At 38.8% G+C, this 19,103-nt stretch overlaps 1 protein-coding gene across 2 annotated transcripts in view; it reads left to right on the top strand.

Annotated features, from left to right (window-relative positions):
• TSG101 (tumor susceptibility 101) overlaps window positions 1–19,103 on the top strand; it is a 44,978-nt gene that overhangs the window by 957 nt on the left and 24,918 nt on the right. For both annotated transcript variants that reach the window (XM_047747437.1, XM_047747436.1), the window contains exons 2-5: window positions 5,304–5,388; window positions 8,031–8,096; window positions 13,594–13,757; window positions 17,427–17,553. In XM_047747437.1, the coding sequence (XP_047603393.1) occupies window positions 5,304–5,388; window positions 8,031–8,096; window positions 13,594–13,757; window positions 17,427–17,553 (442 nt within the window). The remainder of the gene's footprint in view (window positions 1–5,303; window positions 5,389–8,030; window positions 8,097–13,593; window positions 13,758–17,426; window positions 17,554–19,103) is intronic.

Raw genomic sequence — 19,103 nt, 5'->3', positions numbered from 1 at the left:
ACTGGGTGATAGTGGGCGTTTTTTCTTTTTTTCAGTTTATCAATTAGGAATTAGATGCATGTGAAGTGGTTGAGAGTTGAATCTCCTCCAGTTCAGTGGGTTAGCTTTGGATACTTTTGTCAAAGCAAGAATGGTAGGAATCAAAGTAGTTTAAGCAGTTTTCACTATTAACAAAACACACACTGTGTATAAACTTATTTCTTTGAAAAATATCCAGTCCCTCCACCGCCACCTCCCCTGCCCCCCAGTAAAATCGTGCCTCTAGTCTTTGGTTGAAAAGCAAATGACCTCTAAAGAGGAAGTGGCAGTTTTCAAAATAAAGCTTCTCTTGATTGTCTAATATCTTCTGGGCTTCTTAATTTTCTTTTGATAAAGTAGTCATTCTTGATTGTAGAGGAAGTTTGGGGGCGCCCTATTAGATGGTGGCCCAGGTCCATGTTGAAACATTTATGTATCATTTTAAAAAACAGTACATTATTTTACATACAATGTAACTGAAAAGTATCTTTTCCATGCCATTTTTTATGTGTAAATTGATCACATTAGTATTAAGGTTTTTGCCTTAGTCTTCCTGTCTAGGGACAAGAATATTCAAATAATGGTTCTGAATTTTAAAAAACCATGATTGTTTCCCAAACTTCCTGTAGCGGAACCTGCCTTCAAAGACAGACGCAGAACACCTTTAGAAGATTTTTTTAATATCTTCACTGCCTCCCCCAACCGCCAACCTCTTTTTATCCTAAGAACAACCAAAAAAAAGGTATAAAGAAGAGGTGGGAGGGGACATTCTACCTAACTTTTGGTTCTTGGCTTAATATCTGAAAAACAGAGTCTCCTACAAGTGATGTCAGTTCTGAGTATTAACATCTTCTCTATCCAGCCTATGAATAGATAGGTAGGACTAGAAAGTAGGATAATAAAAGCAGCTCCCTGAGTTCCTTCTTTCTGGTAGAGGGCTGCCTTCAGGGATTAACCTTTCAGTTGGGTTTGGTGTGATGAGGAATCATTAGCCAGGACCCTGGGCACATTGCAAGGGTGATGGTCCTTTACTCCTTATCTGATTGTGGGACCTCCATACCCATCATAGTACTTTGGGCCACGTGTTTTGACTTCATGTCTTTATTTATTTTGAGGTATAATTGACATACAACATTAAATGATCTTTTTATGTATTATTATAATTTTTACCTTTGAGTATTATCTTGGCTCCCAGTTTAACTCTTAGTTAATACCCTTCTCTGTCATCATTTTAGCAATTAACAGTGATACAGTTTTAGTGCTAGTCCATCTTGTTTTACACATATAATTTCATACTTTAGATTTTTCATGTAGACAACTACCTGTATTCTTACAGCATTCCTAGAGGGGGAGTCACCACTAAATAGGTAGAAGAGAACTGACTCATTGAAGATTGCCATGCCTCACACTGTTTTAAGTTCTAAGGATACAGCAGTGAACAGTCAGACAAAATACTCTTCTGGAATTTAAATTCTCATAAAAGGCAATAAAAACTCAGTAACTACATTAAGTAGTATGCTAAAAAGTGATAAATGCTTTGGAAAGAAGTAAAGCAGCAAAGGGTAATACAGAATGCTCAGGGCAGGGGATGGGATGGAGTGCACTTGTATGAAATCGTAAAGGAACACCTTTCTCAGAAGATCTGTTTAAGCAGGGACCTGAAAGAGATGAGGAAGCAAACATTCCAGGAAGAAGGAAAATAAGTGTGAAAGCCTTGAGAGGAAGCTTGTCGTGCGCGATAAGGGAACAACGGAGGAAGCTAAGGTGACTGGAGTAGCATGAGCAAGGGGGAAGGTAGTGGAAATAAAAGTGGTAGATTTTGGAGGGTCTTGTAGGCCATTGTAAGGATTTTGGCACTTGGAATATGGATGGGAAGCCATCCATTTGTTTTAACTTTTAACAGTTTTGCTCTGGCTACTGTGTTGAGACTAGACTATAGAGGTTAAACGTGGAAACAGAGTCAACCTATAAGGAGGCTGTTGGCAGTAACCTAGGTGAGAGGTGATGGTGGCTTAAAACGAGGAGTGTAGTCACAGAAGTATTGAGAAGTGATCAGATGCTGCTTATCTTTGAAGGTAGAGTTAATATGATTTTCTCACAGGTTCGCTGTGGATGTGAAGAGGGGCATCAAGGATAGTTTCAAGGTTTTTGTCCTGAGCAGCTGGATGTAGATTGGAAGAATGGAGGAGGAGGAGATTGGGGGGGGGGGGGGGATAACCAGTTCAGTTTTGATCATGTTAAATTTGACATTCATGAGATATCCAAGTGGAGATTATCAAACTGGCAATTGGTTATATATGCCTAGAGGTTAGAAACGATTCAGACTGGAATTTTTTTTAAGTTGGGAGTTAACATCACATAAATGTTAAATTTATGCCATAAATTTAAAGCCATGAGAGATCACCAAAGGAGTGAGTTTAGATAAAGAGGACCAAAGACTGAGCTGTAGGGTTCAGTAATATTTAGAGGTTAGGGGAAGAGAAAGAACCAGCAAAGACACAAAGAGGAGAAAAACAAGTGGTGGTGTCCTCAAAATCAAGTGAAAAAATGTCTTAAGAAGGTATCAGCTTGGTCAGGTGCTGCTGATAGGTTGAGTAGGATGAGGACTGAGAATTGGCCGTTGCATATAGCCATGGGGCAGTAACTGATGACATTGATAGTTTCAGTGGAAGTATGGAAGCCTGATTGGAGTAGGTTTGAAGAGAATGGGTGTAGGCTTTGAGCACCAGTGGCTGCTAACATCACAAGAGAGATACCCAGATAATATATGTTACCTGTGAAATGATGTTGTGGGGGCGGGGTAGGTAGAGAAGAGGTGGCAAAGAAGTGAAATTCAGAAAAAATCCTGAAAAAGATAACTTTCAGATCCAACTAGTAATTCACAGGAAATCCGAAGGACATAGGAACATATGTATTAAACACAACAAGGGGATGCAGTTAGCAAAATCCAAAGCATAAGAATTTCTGTAGGACTAATTAACCAGTTTTTTCAACAAATAAATTCCAAGGGGCAGAAATAGAAATGAGCCCACTGATGAGGAATAGAAAAATAAAATGTCCTGTATCCCTATAATGGAATATTCTTCAGCAACGAAAAGGAGTACTACATGCTACAACGTGGATGTAGCTTAAAAACATGCTAAGTGGAAGAAGTTAGTCATATATGACCACAGATTATATGATTCCATTCCTGTTAAGTGTCTAAAGTAGGCAGATTGATAGAAACAAAATAGCAGTTGTCTGGGGTAAATGGAGGTTGGTGTTAGAAGGGAACGATTGCTAAGGGGTACAAATTTGTTTTGGGATTGATGAAAATGTTCTAAAATTGTGGTTGCACAACTCAGTACTGAAAACCATTGAGCTTATATCATTCACCTTAAATGTGTGAATTATATGGCATATGAATTATTAGTTATCACAGTAAAGCTATTATTGGAGAGGGGTGGAAGAGAGAAACTATGGATTAAAGACCTAAAAGACATTTAAACAAATGATAATGTGTGGACTTTATTTGGATCTCTGTTCAAACAAGATATGACATGCAACTGCATATTTGATAATAAGGAAATGGGTTAGTTTAGTATGATAATATGTGGTTTTTTTTAAGTTTTTATCTTTTAAAGATATACACAAATACTTATGGACCATAGGATATGACGTTACAGTTTGCTGCAGAATATTACAGGAGGAGGGAAAGGTGAATTAGGTTATGAATTATGATTGGCTATGAGTTGATTATCTTCGAAGCTGGGTATAGGATATAGGGCACTCACTGTACTGTTCTGCCTGTATCTGGGTATGTGTTGAAATATTCATTAATAAAAAGTTATAAAAAGAGGGGCGCCTGGGTGGGGCAGTGGGTTAAGCCGCTGCCTTCGGCTCAGGTCATGATCTCAGGGTCCCGCATCGGGCTCTCTGCTCAGTGGGGAGCCTGCTTCCCTCTCTGTCTCTCTCTCTGCCTGCCTCTCTGTCTACTTGTGATCTCTGTCAAATAAATAAATAAAATCTTTAAAAAAAAAAGTTCTAAAAAGATAGAATAGGAAAAAATCAGTCACAGACAGCAAATATAGGAAGTTCCTTGCAAGAGTTGCTGTAAAGGAGAACTGTGAGAAGTGTGGTCCTAGCTGGAGGGGATGGGAGGTCAGGAGTGTGTGTGTGTGTGTGTGTGTGTGTGTGTGTGTGTGAGAGAGAGAGAGAGAGAGAGAGAATAAAATGGGAGAAATGGGAGCAGGTTTGTGTGCTAATAGTACTGATCCCGCAGCAGGGGAAAATTGGCGCCTCAGGTCATAAGAGGGCAAGAAATTCTCAAGAGAGCCCTTTCAGTAGACCTTCTGGATTTATTCCCTAATTTTTCTTGTATTTTTCCTTTATTGTCTACCACTTTGTCTTTCTGCACTAGGCTCTGTGAGATTTTTTTGACTTATATTCTGATCCTCCTGTTGAATGCTCATTTCCCAGCTATTACATTTTTATGTTCAAGAGTCCTTTCTTCTCTTAGTGTCCTTGTCTCATGGATATAACATCATTTCTTCTTTGAAGGTATTAATGCTAATTCTTTTTTGAAGTTTTCTTCTGTTCCTTGCATTTTTTTTTGGTTATTTCTTAATTCCTTCATTTCTGTTTGTTTTGGTCTCTGTCCTGCTTCTTGGAGTCTGTCTTTCTGGAATAGCTGATTGTTTCTTTTTGAGAGAGAAACACTAAAAGCTGACTAAAAGCTTTGTGTACATGGATGGAGCTTATTAACTGGTGAGCTTTGATGTATTGTAATAAGATGGGGGTCCCTGTCTCCTGAGTTCCTCATCTGCCAAGAATGTGTAAGCCAGGTTCCTCATTTTCCTGGAGTGCAGTAGTACAAGGTGGGGTGTGAAAATACAATATTTAAATGATAAATGGCAAAATAGTTAGTATTGACAGTAGATGCTGGAGTTTGGAGAAAAGGGAGAGATCACAATGGGCTTAAAGGAAGCCTGGAAAAGGATTCATTAAGAAGGGGGAGAGAGGTGAAAGCTAGGTCTTTGAAAAAGATTACGATTTGATTTAGTGGATGGGTCTTTCCAATTGGAAAGAAGAGCTAAAAATGGAGGTGAGTAAATGATTTGAATAGGTAGCCGGAGAGAAAGCTATCAAGGTTCTTTCAGGCTTTAATCAATGTTAATGATCAGCAAAAACCATTATACTTTCAAGAAGAGTGCTATTAAGAAAATAAGATTTTAAGGTAGTAAGCCTAACAGTAAAATATGTGCATTGGTTTTAAAACTAAATTCCTGTGTGATTTTGCTTTTCAGTACAAATACAGAGACCTAACTGTACGGGAAACTGTCAATGTTATTACTTTATACAAAGATCTCAAACCTGTATTGGATTCATATGGTGAGTTTATATAATAAAAATATCAATTACTGTACTTTGAATTTATTCTGTTAATGATTGTAGGTTTCCCATTCTAAGTTTGTTGGTTTTTCCTTTGTAAGGATTGAGCCTCCATCTAATGAAAGTGTTGGAGGTATAGGAAATGACACAATCTAGTAATAACAGATTTGTTTAGTTACTTTAAGTTTTAAAAAAAATAACTGTGCAAATTTAGACCTAGAGGGGATCTTAAAAATAATTTAGTTTATCATTTCCCCAAATTTTATCCGTAGTTATGAAGAATGTTTCTTGGGATGAGGGGATAAGTTTGAGCAATTATAAATTAAAATTAAATGGGTTTCTTTGCACAAGATATCTCAGAGCCTTTAATATGCTAGTATGTTATGCCTCACAAGAGGGGAGAGAAGAGACTCTATTATACAGTATATCCTAAAGTTAATTAATTACTGAACTTTTTTTTTTCTCCCCAGAACATCTCTTTATATTCTCAGGAACACATTTTGCAAAATAATATTCTGGAATATCTCTTTCATTTTATAGATGAGGAAAACATTTTTTTAATATGGTCCTTAATTCTATAGAGTAGGTAGGTACAGTGTGTGTCTACTTTCTGTTGAGATGAAATAAAATTGAGAGTTAAGGAAAAACCTGACAATTCGTAGATTTGTTCTTTGTTTTTGTTTTTGTCTTGTTTTGTTTTTAAGATTTGTTTATTTTAGCGAGAGAGAGCCAGTGGGGGGGAAGGACAGGGTGGCAGAGGGAGATGGAGAAAGAAACTCAAGCAGATTCCTTGCTAAAGCCCAACATGGGACTGGATCTCACCACCCTGAGATCATGACCTTAGCTGAAACAAAGAGTCAGACTCTTAACAGACTGTGCCATCCAGGCACTCCTTAGAGTTGTTCCTTTTTTTTTTTTTAAAGGTCTTTTTGTTTCCACCAATCCTGTCATCTTTCCAACTCGATGTCCTTATAAACCCCTAATGTGCCAGGGCCAAGGGAAAACCCCTGCTGCCTCCTGTCCATCATGAGGCTCTTGGCACTGAGGGCTACGAGCTAAGTTTTGTCGTAAGACTGTCATTCTAAACTCACTCACTCCTAGGGCTTGGAAAACATTAGGAGCTTGGTAACAAAAGATGAGAGTTAACAGAGGGAGAAGCAGTTCTGTATTTTTTGAACAACAAAGACATGAACCAGAATTTCTCTCCCAAACCTAGGGCACGATTTTCCTTCCTGTCCACATATTGTAGTACTTAGATCTGGGGAAAACCTCATGTTACCAAAATTAGAGTTAAATTAAAAATGGCTTCAGTGAGGGGAAAAAAAAGTGACTGGGGCTAGAACTTTACTGTAAAGTGTTTAGTTTTTACTGCAGGCTAAAAGAATAAATATGTTTATCTAAACTGACAAAGAGGGGCACCTGGGTGGCTCAGTCAGTTAAGTGTCAGTCTTTTGGTTTTAACTCAAGTTCATGATCTCATGGATTGTGGGATTGAGCCGAGTGTCCCATTGTTGGGCTCCATGCTCAGCACAGAGTCTGCTTAGGTTTCTCTCTTCCTCTCCCTTGGCCCACCCCCTGCAAAAGCACACATGCGCACTCTCTCTCTCAAAATAATGAAATCTTTATAAACTGGCAGACTCCAGCATCACTGAATAAATTTTATATACCTTTATATGACTGGACCAAGTCTAGACAACTGTTATCACCATGTTTTTAGAGTAAGTAAAAACCTAAATTTACATAAGGTGATTTTTTTTTAAAAAAGCACATAATCAGAATGAATTATAGAACAGATTATAATTGTCAGTGCTAAGTGAAAGAACAGAGGTAAACAATACAGTTCTGTGTTTCTGTACTGCACATTACAGCTTTTCTGTGCGATACAGTGTTAATTCCAAATCATTATTACAAAAAATAGTAGTCCAGGGGCACCTGGGTGGCTCAATGGGTTAAGCCTCTGCCTTCAGCTCAGGTCATGATCTCAGGGTCCTGGGATCGAGCCCCGCATCGGGCTCTCTGCTCAACGAGGAGCCTGCTTCCCCTCTCTCTCTCTCTCCCTGCCTCTCTGCCTACTTGTGATCTCTCTGTCAAATAAATAAATTCTTAAAAAAAAAAAATAATATTAGTCCATATGATATAAGTCATGTGGCCTAATTATAATCAATTACAGATAGAAAAACTTAACGTGATATGAGAAGTACTTGTATTGAAAGATGTCTGTTTGACTGAAAACTTTAATACTGTGGTTTGATACTACATTGGGATTGAGAATGACATTGAATAGGGATAAACATCTGGGCAGTCTAAAATTTAATGATACTGAATTAACATTTAATGTGGTATTTTTGAGTGACTTTATAATCATATTAGTTGGGGACTAAAGCTTATATATGTTGGGACTATAGCACTCACACTCATTTGTCCAAGTAATTCAAAGCATCTTTTCTTTATTCATTTAAAAACCGATCCCATTGAGTCAGTCAACAAAGGATATTTTGTTATTGGACACAATGGATGAGATATTAACAAGTTAGCTCCTTTCAAGGGTAATAATGAGTTCTAACCAGTGTTTCTGAAACATTAATTCACATGGGAGTATTTGTGAAAATGCTCATGATTGAATCATTATTCTTTCTTTTCAGTTTTTAATGATGGCAGTTCGAGGGAACTAATGAACCTCACTGGAACAATTCCTGTGCCTTATAAAGGTAAACATCTTATGTAATTTATGTTTCCAATATAGGTGCATTGCGAATCACCTTGTAGGTTGCCAAAGAGTTGTAAGTAAATTAAACCTACTTTCTCCTGACTTAAATGATGGTAGAGATTTTAACTTATTCTAATTGAACTTCATTTGGCAGCAGCACCTAATATTTTCAGTTTTTCCCCTTCTTTACTAAAGCATATCAACAGATAAATGCCTCAGTGCACTGGAAAAGTTTGATGTTTCATGGAATCAGGGAATCTTAGAACTAGGAAGGGGTTTTTTGTTTTTGTTTTTGTTTTTTAAGATTTTATTTATTTATTTGAGAGAGAGAGAGAGAGAGAGACAGTGAGCGAGACCATGAGAGGGGAAAAGGTCAGAGGGAGAAGCAGAGAGAGAGAGAGAGAGAGAGAGACAGTGAGCGAGACCATGAGAGGGGAAAAGGTCAGAGGGAGAAGCAGACTCCCCTTGGAGCTGGGAGCCCGATGTGGGACTCGATCCCAGGACTCCAGGATCATGACCTGAGCTGAAGGCAGTTGCTTAACCAACTGAGCCACCCAGGCACCCTGTTTTTTTTTTTTTTTAAATAAAGGTTTTATTTTTAAGCAGTCTCTACACCCAACGTGAGGCTTGAATTCACAACCCAACCCCAAGAGCTAGAGTTTCATGGTCTACCTGCCAAACCAGCCGGGTACCCCTAGAGAGGGATTTTAAAAAATACCTTGTAGTTCAGCCCCCCACCCCATCCAAACATTCCCAACAATGGGAAGCTGTATAGTATAATGGCTAAGGTAGAGGCTTTAAAGTCAGGGCAAAGTAAGGTTTCAGTTCTCTGTAATCCGTCAGTTTTGTGACAATGGATATCTAGAACAATTGGGTAATAGAACTAATTAAAAAAAAGTATTCATTGTGATAATGTAAAAAGGACTTAGCACAGAGCTTGGTATGTAATAAACAGATATCAAAAGTAGCTATTATGGATCACCTAGGTGGCTCAGTCACTCAGGTGCCTGCCCTTGGCTCAGGTCATGATCCTAGGGTCCTGGGATAGAGCCCCGCATCGGGCTCCCTGCTCAGCATGAAGCCTCCTCCTTCTCCCACTCCCCCTGTTTGTATTTCTTCTCTTGCTGTCTCTCTCTCTGACAAATAAATAAATAAAACTTTTTTTTTTTAATTTTTTTTTTAATTTATTTATTTGACAGAGATCACAAGTAGGCAGAGAGGCAGGCAGAGAGAGAGGAGGAAGCAGGCTCCCCACTGAGCAGAGAACCCGATGCGGGGCTCAATCCCAGGACCCTGGGATCATGACCTGAGCCGAAAGCAGAGGCTTTAACCCACTGAGCCACCCAGGCGCCCCAAACTTTTTTTTTTTTTAAGTAGCTATTGTTGTAGTTCTGATGTCAGTGATAATGCTGATGATGGATAATTATGTTTCTTTTAGCCAGTGAGCCATCCTCTGCTGGAATACTTAAAGTGATAAGGGAGCATTCAGCTTCATGAATGACTATTCTCTTTTTGGACAGTTCTGTTTCTTAATTATTCCTTGTGACTACCTAAGACCTTTGTCTCTGTAACACACACATTGATTTATATAGTACTTGCTGTGCATGAGGCACAGGGAATGGGGCGTTGGATACAAAGGTGAATAAAGGGGGTGCCTGGGTGTTTCAGTCGGTTGGGAGTCTGCCTGTGGCTCAGCTCATGATTGCGAGGTCCTGGGATCAAGCTCCACATTGGGCTTGCTTCTCCCTCTCCTTCTGCTTGTGCTCGCTCGCGCACCCTCTCTCTCTCTCTCTCTCTCTGTCAAATAAGTGAATAAATAAAATCTTTTTTTTTTTTTACCTTTTTTAAACTTTAATTTTGATATATTTCAGACATGAAAAAAAGCCCACAGAACAGTTTTTCAGGCTCTTTTGTATCCACTACTTAGATTTAACAAAAACACTTTGTCATAATTACTCCAGAGCTTTTGTTTTACGTAAAATGGATGGGAAGGTAACCTTTCCTAACCAGCTCTCCTTTTCCAGTCCCAGATAGAACTCTTACCCTGAGGCTGCTTATATATCCTTCCTGTGCTTTTAGTACACACAGTTCCATAAACAATAGGCAATCTTATTTTGTATGTTCTGAGAATTTACATAAATGTTATCATACTCAAGGTCCATTCTTGATTATTGCTTTGTTCACTCAACAAAGTTTTCTAGTTTTTTTTTTTTTATTAACATATAATGTATTATTAGCCCCAGGTGTACAGGTCTGAATCGTCAGGCTTATACACTTCACAGCACTCACCATAGCACATACCCTCCCCGATGTCCATAACTCAGCCACCCTCTCCATATCCCTCCCCCCACCGCCCCAGCAACCTTCAGTTTGTTTTGTGAGATAAAGAGTCTCTAATGGTTTGTCTCTTTCCTGATCCCATCTTGTTTCATTTTTCCCTTCCCTACCCCCCAAACCCCTAACTTTGCCTCTCAAATTCCTCATATCAGGGAGATCATATGATAATTGTCTTTCTCTGATTAACTTACTTTGCTCAGCATAATACCTCTAGTTCCATCCATGTCACTGCAAATGGCAAGATTTCATTTCTTTTGATGGCTGCATAGTATTCCATTTGTGTGTGTCTGTGTGTGTGTGTGTGTGTGTGTGTGTGTATACACATACATACCACGTCTTCTTTATCCATTCATCGGTTGATGGACATCTAGGTTCTTTCCATAGTTTGGCTATTGTGGACATTGCTGCTATAAACATTCAGGCGCACACGCCCCTTCGGATCACTACATTTGTATCTTTATGGTAAATACCCAGTACTACAATTGCTGGGTTGTAGGGTAGCTCTATTTTCAACTTCTTTTTTTTTTTTTTTTTAAAGATTTTATTTATTTATTTGATAGACAGAGATCACAAGTAGGCACAGAGGCAGGAAGAGAGAGAGAGAGGAGGAAGCAGGGTCCCTGCTGAGCAGGGAGCCCGATGCGGGGCCCGATCCCAGGACCTTGGGATCATGACCTGAGCCGAAGGCAGAGGCTTTAACCCACTGAGCCACCCAGGCGCCCCTATTTTCAACTTCTTGAGGAAACTCCGTACTGTTTTCCAGAGTGGTTGCCCCAGGTTGAATTCCCACCAACAGGGTTCCTCTTTCTCCGCATCCTTGCCAGCATCTGTCATTTCCTGACTTGTTAATTTTAGCCATACTGACTGGTGTGAAGTGGTATCTCATTGTATTTGTATTTCCCTGATGCCAAGTGATGTGGAGCACTTTTTCATGTGTCTGTTGGCCATCTGGATGTCTTCTTTACAGAAATGTCTGTTCATGTCCTCTGCCCATTTCTTGATTGGATTATTCTTTGGGTGTTGAGTTTGATAAATTCTTTTTAGATTTTGGATACTACCCTTTATCTGATATGTCGTTTGCAAATATCTTCTCCCAGTGAATAAATATCTTTTCCCAGTGAATAAATAAAATCTTTTAAAAAAAGTAAATAAAGGATGTATCTTCTCTGGAAGAATTTATGCAAATGGGAAAACAGAGGGGATAAGTAGTTATTTACACTTTCCTATAACTGCTATAGAATGATAAAATATAAAAGTGCTATGAGATTACAGAGGAGAGTAAGATCATGGAGGAAATGACATGTGAATTTGGTATTGAAGGATGAGTTGACCATTTATATCAGAATGGACATTCCAGGCTGAGGGTGAAAACAGTTGAGCATCAGCATCCTACAAAGCAGCTATGATGAGAGGCGCCTAGGTGGCTCAGTGGGTTAAGCCTCTGCCTTCGGCTCAGTCATGATCCCAGGGTCCTGGGATCAAGCCCAGAATCGGGCTCTCTGCTCAGCGGGGAGCCTGCTTCCCTCTCTCTCTCTGCCTGCCTCTCTGCCTACTTGTGATTTCTCTCTCTGTCAAACAAATAAATGAAATCTTAAAAAAAAATAAAATAAATAGAGCAGCTATGATGTATTTAGGGTGGACTGAGTAAAATTCAAGATTACTGACTTTGCCATTGTCCTCAGGGAATAAACTTGGGTGGGAGAAATAGTTGGTGGGGAGAGGGAAGCAGGAACTATGGCATAATTAAAGACATTTAATTAATTAAATACCTAAACCTTTTCTCTTCCCTCACCATTGCTTACATGGCATAGTTCCTAAGCCCAAGTAATTCTGTAGAATTCTTTATTTTCATAAAACAAAGAATTCTGGGTGATGGAAATACAGTTAACATTTTATGTGTTCAGATATATTCTATTGGAGTTGTGGTTTTGTTTTGTTTTTGCCATTATAGATGAAATTTTGGGTAAAAAGTAAATCGAGTCCCACAGCTGATATTCTTTAGGTGAAGTTTAGGTATATACACTTACATGAAGTGAAACTGTTTCTAGGGGAAAGAAATGTATGTGAATTACATTAGGTGATTCAAATGATTACTTGGGACATAGGGCTTTGAGCTTAGTGAGAGAAGGAGATGCTTTATGTTCAGTATGTTAACTACTGAATCCTTTGAAACACTGTTCAGTTTGACTATATTTAGTCAGATTCTCAACTGAGAAAGATTCTATTACTTAAAGCAAAAAAAGGAAATAATATCATTGATTCTGAGTAACTACCACTGAAAATACCATATGGATTGGTCAAACTGTGGTCACCAGGCAGCGTCTGTTTGGCAGTTGGATTAGGTCTTACAGTCTAGCTTTTGGCAAGGGAATTTCAGGTGTAACTGATCATACCACTTTCTCATAAGACACCAAAATCCATAGTCTTCCTTTTATATCCCTTCCCAGTGAACCTTGTGAACCGAAATGACAAGAGTCCGGTTGTAGTGCTCAGTTGGTTGAGCGTCTGCCTTTGGCTCAGGTCGTGATCTTAGGGTCCTGGGATTGAGCCCTGCATTGGGCTCTCTGCTCAGTCGGGAGCCTGCTTCTCCCTCTCCCTTTGCCTGCTGTTTCCCTGCTTGTGTGCTCGCTTGCTCTCTCTCTCTCTCCCTCTCTCTCTCTCATAAATAAATAAAACCTTTAAAAAATAAAAAACAAGGGGGTGCCTGGGTGGCTTAGTGGGTTAAAGCCTCTGCCTTCGGCTCAGGTCATGATCCCGGGGTCCTGGGATCGAGCCCCACATCGGGCTCTCTGCTCATTGGGGAGCCTGCTTCCTCCTCTCTCTCTCTGCCTGCATCTCTTCTTACTTATAAACAAAAATTAAAAAAATAAAAAATAAAAATAAATATAAAAAACAAGTGGATTGAAGCATAACTTGTAAAAAGTTTTTATAGCACCAAGCAGATGCTGGCAGAGTAGTGATCAATTAGCTCCTTAATCCTGCCGGTGTCTTTTAAAAACTGAAAATTTGAGAAACATCTTAAACAGAACTTTGAAACAAAATACTTGTTTGTGATTTTTCTTTTAAGTGTTGCTTAGTTATAGCTCTCTCTTGCTTACCTACTAAGCCATTATTTAAAAATAATAAAAATAGAGTAACTGAAGTTTATCTTTCTCTTTCAGGTAATACATATAATATTCCAATATGCCTGTGGCTGCTGGACACATACCCATATAATCCCCCTATCTGTTTTGTTAAGCCTACTAGTTCAATGACTATTAAAACAGGAAAGCATGTGGATGCCAATGGGAAGATATATCTTCCTTATCTACATGAATGGAAACATGTAAGTATTAACAGTGTTGTGTGAATTCATTGCATTTTATATATTTTGCTCCCTAGCATTTACTTTCTGTTAATATTCAAAGAGGATTCCCAGGAGGAGAGATACGTTCACATAAGATCCTAATCATTGAGCTGGGTAATTGGAAAAGGTTCTCCAAAAGAAATATATTTGCATAGAGCTTTGTACTGTTTTATTTGCTTGAGTTGAACCTTTAAGAATAGATGGGATTCACATAATGGGAAATACATTTTAAAAAGTAGTGTACTGGTGACATATATTTGTGAAACTATTCAAATCTCATTACTCAGCATTCCTGTCAAGAAGCAAAGCAGGTAATCTGAGTTTTTCCCTCAAGGGATAAACTGAATTCCAAGCTGCTTAGTTTAAAAAACTAAGCAGAGGGACGCCTGGTGGCTCAGTCAGTTAAGCACCTGCCTTCGGAGTCCCACGTTAGGCTCCTTATTCAGCAGGAAGTCTGCTTCTCCCTCTGCCTGCCGCTCGCCCTGCTTGTGTGCTCTCTCTCTCTGACAAATAAATAAAATCTTTAAAAAAACAAAAACTAAGCCGAAGCCTCTGAAAAACCCAGCCAGGTTCTCTGCAGCCCCAAGTTGAGGAGACAGTAGGAGCTTGGAACCTTATCAAGGAGGAGATATAAAAGTAGACATACCAGACTCTTAGACGATGCCACTGAAGGAGCACACCTCAGGAGCCTTGAATCAGCTCAGTCCCGGTTGTATTAAGGTGATTCTCACAGTATCTGCCTGCCATAGGATAGGGTGAACCCTTCCTGGAGGAAGAATAGTGTATAGCACCTCTATAATTTTTCAGTGTCCAACATACAATTTAAAATTACCAAATACATCCAAAAAAAGGACAAGGGCGGGGCGGGAGGAAGACAGTAGAAATAGGACACCACAACTCCCAGGTAACCCAGTTATCAGATCCAGACTTGAAATGATTGTGACTAATATGTTCAAGATGGAGAATTGTATTAAAAAGGAACCAAGTGGAAAATCTTAGAACTGGAAAATAGAATAATAGAAATTAAGAACTCGGTAGCCTGTTTTAGTAGCAGATTAGACTCAGCAGAGTAGAGAATTAAAGAACTGGTAAATGAATGTATTTTTCAGTTCTATTATCTTATGAATAAACCTTACAAAAGATCTACAAGTCCATTGTGGAAAAAATTGTAAATTTTATTGAAGATGTTAAAGAAGACTTAAAGGAGAGAGAACTTATTCATGGTTCTTTACAAATTGATCTTTGTCCTAACAGTTTTTATTTCTTTGTATATTTGTTAATTTTATGAACTTGATAAGCTGAATCTAAAATTTATATGGACATGCAAAAGTTTGAGTATAGCTAAATAAAATCTTTAAAAAAAAAAGTTTGAGTATAGCTAAGGCCCTCTCCAAGAAGAATAAGGTAGACAGGGCTTGTCCTACACATGTCAAAATGTATTATAAAAACAAGTGTAGTACGGAATTGACACAGAAATATTCAGATGGATAGATGGAACATCATAACCCAGAAGGGCGCCTGGGCGACTCAGTTAAGTATCGGACTTTGGTTCAAGTTCATGATCTCAGGGTCCCGGGATCAAGCCCTGTATCGTGTCCATGCTCAACAGGGAGTCTGCTTCTTTTCCTCTCCCCTCCCCCTGCTTGTGTACCCTCCTATAAATGAAATCTTAAAAAAAAAAAAAAAAAAAACTCAAAAAAAGATCCACTATATATAAACACTTGATATATGACAGTGGTATTATAGCAGATCATTTGGGGAGAATGATCAATTTTTCAGTAATGGAGCTGAGACAGTTGGATTCCTATTCATATAATACACAAAAATTTCAGGTAGATTATAAAAGGCAAAAGGAAAAAAAAACAAGACCGCCTTTGTGACCTTGGAATAGGTTAGGTTTTTTTGTTTTTTTAACAAAACAGTATTTATTAGAAAGGAAAAGTAATAAATTTTACCTTGAATTTGTACAAATTGAAAACTTCTATTTATTAAAGACATTAAAAAGTATGGAAAGACTAACCACAAACTGGAAGATGATATTTGTAATACTTAATACCCTCAGAATAATACCCAGAATATTAAAATAACTTGGGAATCAGAAAGAAACCCAGTAGAAAAACAGATTAAACTCTTGAACAAGTACTTCACAAAAGAGAAATTCTAGTGGCCAATAAACATATGGAAAGATGTTTAACTCTGCTAGTAGTGAGGGACATGTACATTAAAACCACAGTCAGTTACTACTACATACCATCAAATTTGTGCTACCAGTGGACCATGCAGGTTAGTGAGGAAGCTGAGAAAGAGAACTCTTTGACATCAACTACTTTGAAAACTAGTTTAGCCTTAGTAAAGTTGTGAGTACATGTCCTGTGACCTAGCAGTTCTACACCTAAGTATATAGCTCAGTACTAGGATATTGTAGGTCGGGTAATTCTTTATTGTGGGAGGGCTGTCATGTCCACTGTAGGATGTAGAATCTCTGGCCTTTACTCACGAGATGCCAGTAGCATAACACCCAATGTGACAACCAAAAATATCTCTTGGCATTTCTAAATATCCCTGGGAGGCAAATATATCATCCCCAGTTGAGAACTACTGTACAAGAGTAACCCTTGCACATATGTACTCGAAAATGCAACAAGAATGTATTCAGCATACATTGCCGAAGAGTGGATATAACCTAGCTGACACTTAACAGGAAAATGAATAAAGAAGTTGTAGTATATTCATTTGATGGAACACTACACAGCAGTGAAAAGGGGTTAAATATAGCTGTACTCTTTAACAGGAATGTATCTTTCAAACATTGAACAAAAGCAGCAAAGCACAGATTATACAGTTTGATTAAATTCACATGAAGTTCAAAAAAAGTCACATTAACACACAGTTTAGGAAATCATTCATAAGGTGGTATGTTTAAAGTCAAGCAGAAGACCTTAAATCAGAGAAGTGGTCTATGTTATGAGGAGATAGAGGGGGATGGAGTCTGGAGCTTCTAAGTTACTGTCAGTCTTCTGTTTCTTAACTTGCACAGTGGCTCCCAGGTGTTTTCTTTGTTGTTACTCTTCAAAGTTACATAGGTCACACATTTCTGTAGGTACGGCAGATTTCACAGACCTAACAGATAAGACAGAATGGTGGCTAACTTTATTATGGTATTTGAGGCTATGCCATGAAGGATCCTGATTGGTAGCTAAGGACTTTGTCCTTCAGTAGACAGATGGGAGTCATTTTAGACTTTTGAACAAGATTAGGGTATTAAAAGCAGTGATTATTTGGTATAATGTCTGAAGTATACTAGGTGAATACATTCATTAGCTCTCTAACAATCACTAACTGCTTCAAAACCTAAACCCCAAAGTGCTAAGAGGCTTAACACTAGAAGTTTCTTGCCCACGTAATAGTCCAATGGGAGGGGCGCCCGGGTGGCTCAGTCGGTTAAGCGTCTGCCTTTGGCTTAGTTCTTGATCACGGGGTCCTGGGATCGAGTCCTGCATCAGTCTCCTTGTTCAGCAGGGAGCCTGCTTCTTCCTCTGCCCCTCCCCCTGCTTGTGCACGCATGCTATATCTCTCTCTCTCTCCTCTCTCTGACCAATCTTTAAAATGCAAAATCTATAGCTGACTTAATTTGTTTTCTGTTTTTAGCCACAGTCTGACTTATTGGGGCTTATTCAGGTCATGATCGTGGTGTTTGGAGATGAACCTCCAGTCTTCTCTCGTCCTACTATTTCGGCATCTTATCCACCATACCAGGCAACTGGGCCACCAAATAGTAAGTATAATTAAGTTTGATTTTTAAACTCCTAAACAAAACACAAAACCTTGTAAAGAAATTTTTTTTTCATGACTTCACTTTTTAGCTTACCCGGTTAGCAGAGTTTTGGGAGGTATTCTGAGGCCACACATCTGCATGTACAGATTCCCACCAAAGACTGGCATTTGGGCTTTCGTTTGTGGGTAGAAATCTAACTATGGGTGTTCTAGATTCCAAAATGGAAGAGAAAGATGCTGGAATAGAGCTAGAATTTTTGTTTTAAGTTTTTAATTACACATGCCATGGAATAGCCTTATATCATCAGTTTGGAAACAGATATAACTTGAAAGGTAGCCTGCTTTTCTTTGTACCAGTGTTGTAGATGAGAATCAGTTAGAGTCAACTAAACCATTCACGTTCTGCTGGTCGGGCTGTAGCACAGCCGAACCTCTAGCTCCCAGCTTCCTTCTCTTTAGTACAGCCAATTCATGATTTTCCCTGGTGTGGAGAGGGTGAAAGCATGAAGTCAGTATTCTTCCTGGTTGCTAAATGTTATCTCTATTCTTTCTCTTTTTTCCCCCAGTAATTCCTATTGATACTTTCAAATAACCCTGCATAATTGAGGGTTGGTTATACTTGTTTTGACTTTACTAAACCTGTATTGATTTCATTCTGTTTTGAGCTATAATTTTTTTTAAAGATTTTTTTTTTATTTTATTTATTTGACAGAGAGAAATCACAAGTAGGCAGAGAGGCAGGCAGAGAGAGAGGGGGAAGCAGGCTCCCTACTGAGCAGAGAGCCCGATGCGGGGCTCAATCCCAGGACCCTGGGATCATGACCTGAGCCGAAGGCAGAGGCTCAACCCACTGAGCCACCCAGGCGCCCCTAATTTTTTTTTTTTAACAAATTTGTTCAAGATTATAATTAAGCAAAATTTAAGTTAGATTATGTGAGCCTTCATTTTTCTCTTATTGGGAGTTATCCTCTTCCTTTTTAATCTGTTCTGTCTTGAGGAACATTCTGACTCACAAGCTGAATGAAAATTTAACAGAAAGAACTTTCTGAACCTATTTCCTTTTCCTTCCCTTTCTTCACAGAGTAAATTCGGTTTTAGGAATCAGTAGGTGTTTCATTAAAAGTTCTAGTGAGGGGCGCCTGGGTGGCTCAGTGGGTTGAGCCTCTGCCTTCGGCTCGGGTCGTGATCTCGGGGTCCTGGGGTTGAGCCCCGCATCGGGCTCTCTGCTCGGTGGAGAGCCTGCTTCCCCCTCTCTCTCTGTCTGCCTCTCTGCCTGCTTGTGATCTCTGTCTGTCAAATGAATAAATAAAATCTTTAAAAAAATAAATAAATAAATAAATAAAAGTTCTAGTGATTCTTTTGGGCCAGAAATTTGTTTTCATTTTAATAAATTCTGTTGACTCTAGTACTTGACAACCTCTCTTTTAAGTTGGAAATACCAAATATTTCCTAGTTTGCCATTCATGTTTATTTGCTCCAATAACCAAAGATAACCTTTTAAGAAATTTAGGCAGTCTCCTAAGCAATATTTTTTTCCTAAATTTCTTCCAG

This window comes from Lutra lutra, chromosome 10 (genome assembly GCF_902655055.1).
Source record: "Lutra lutra chromosome 10, mLutLut1.2, whole genome shotgun sequence".
In the NCBI taxonomy this organism is placed as follows: Eukaryota; Metazoa; Chordata; class Mammalia; order Carnivora; family Mustelidae; genus Lutra; species Lutra lutra.
The sequence above is the reverse complement of the archived record's forward strand: the minus strand, read 5'-3'. Positions and strand labels throughout refer to the sequence as shown.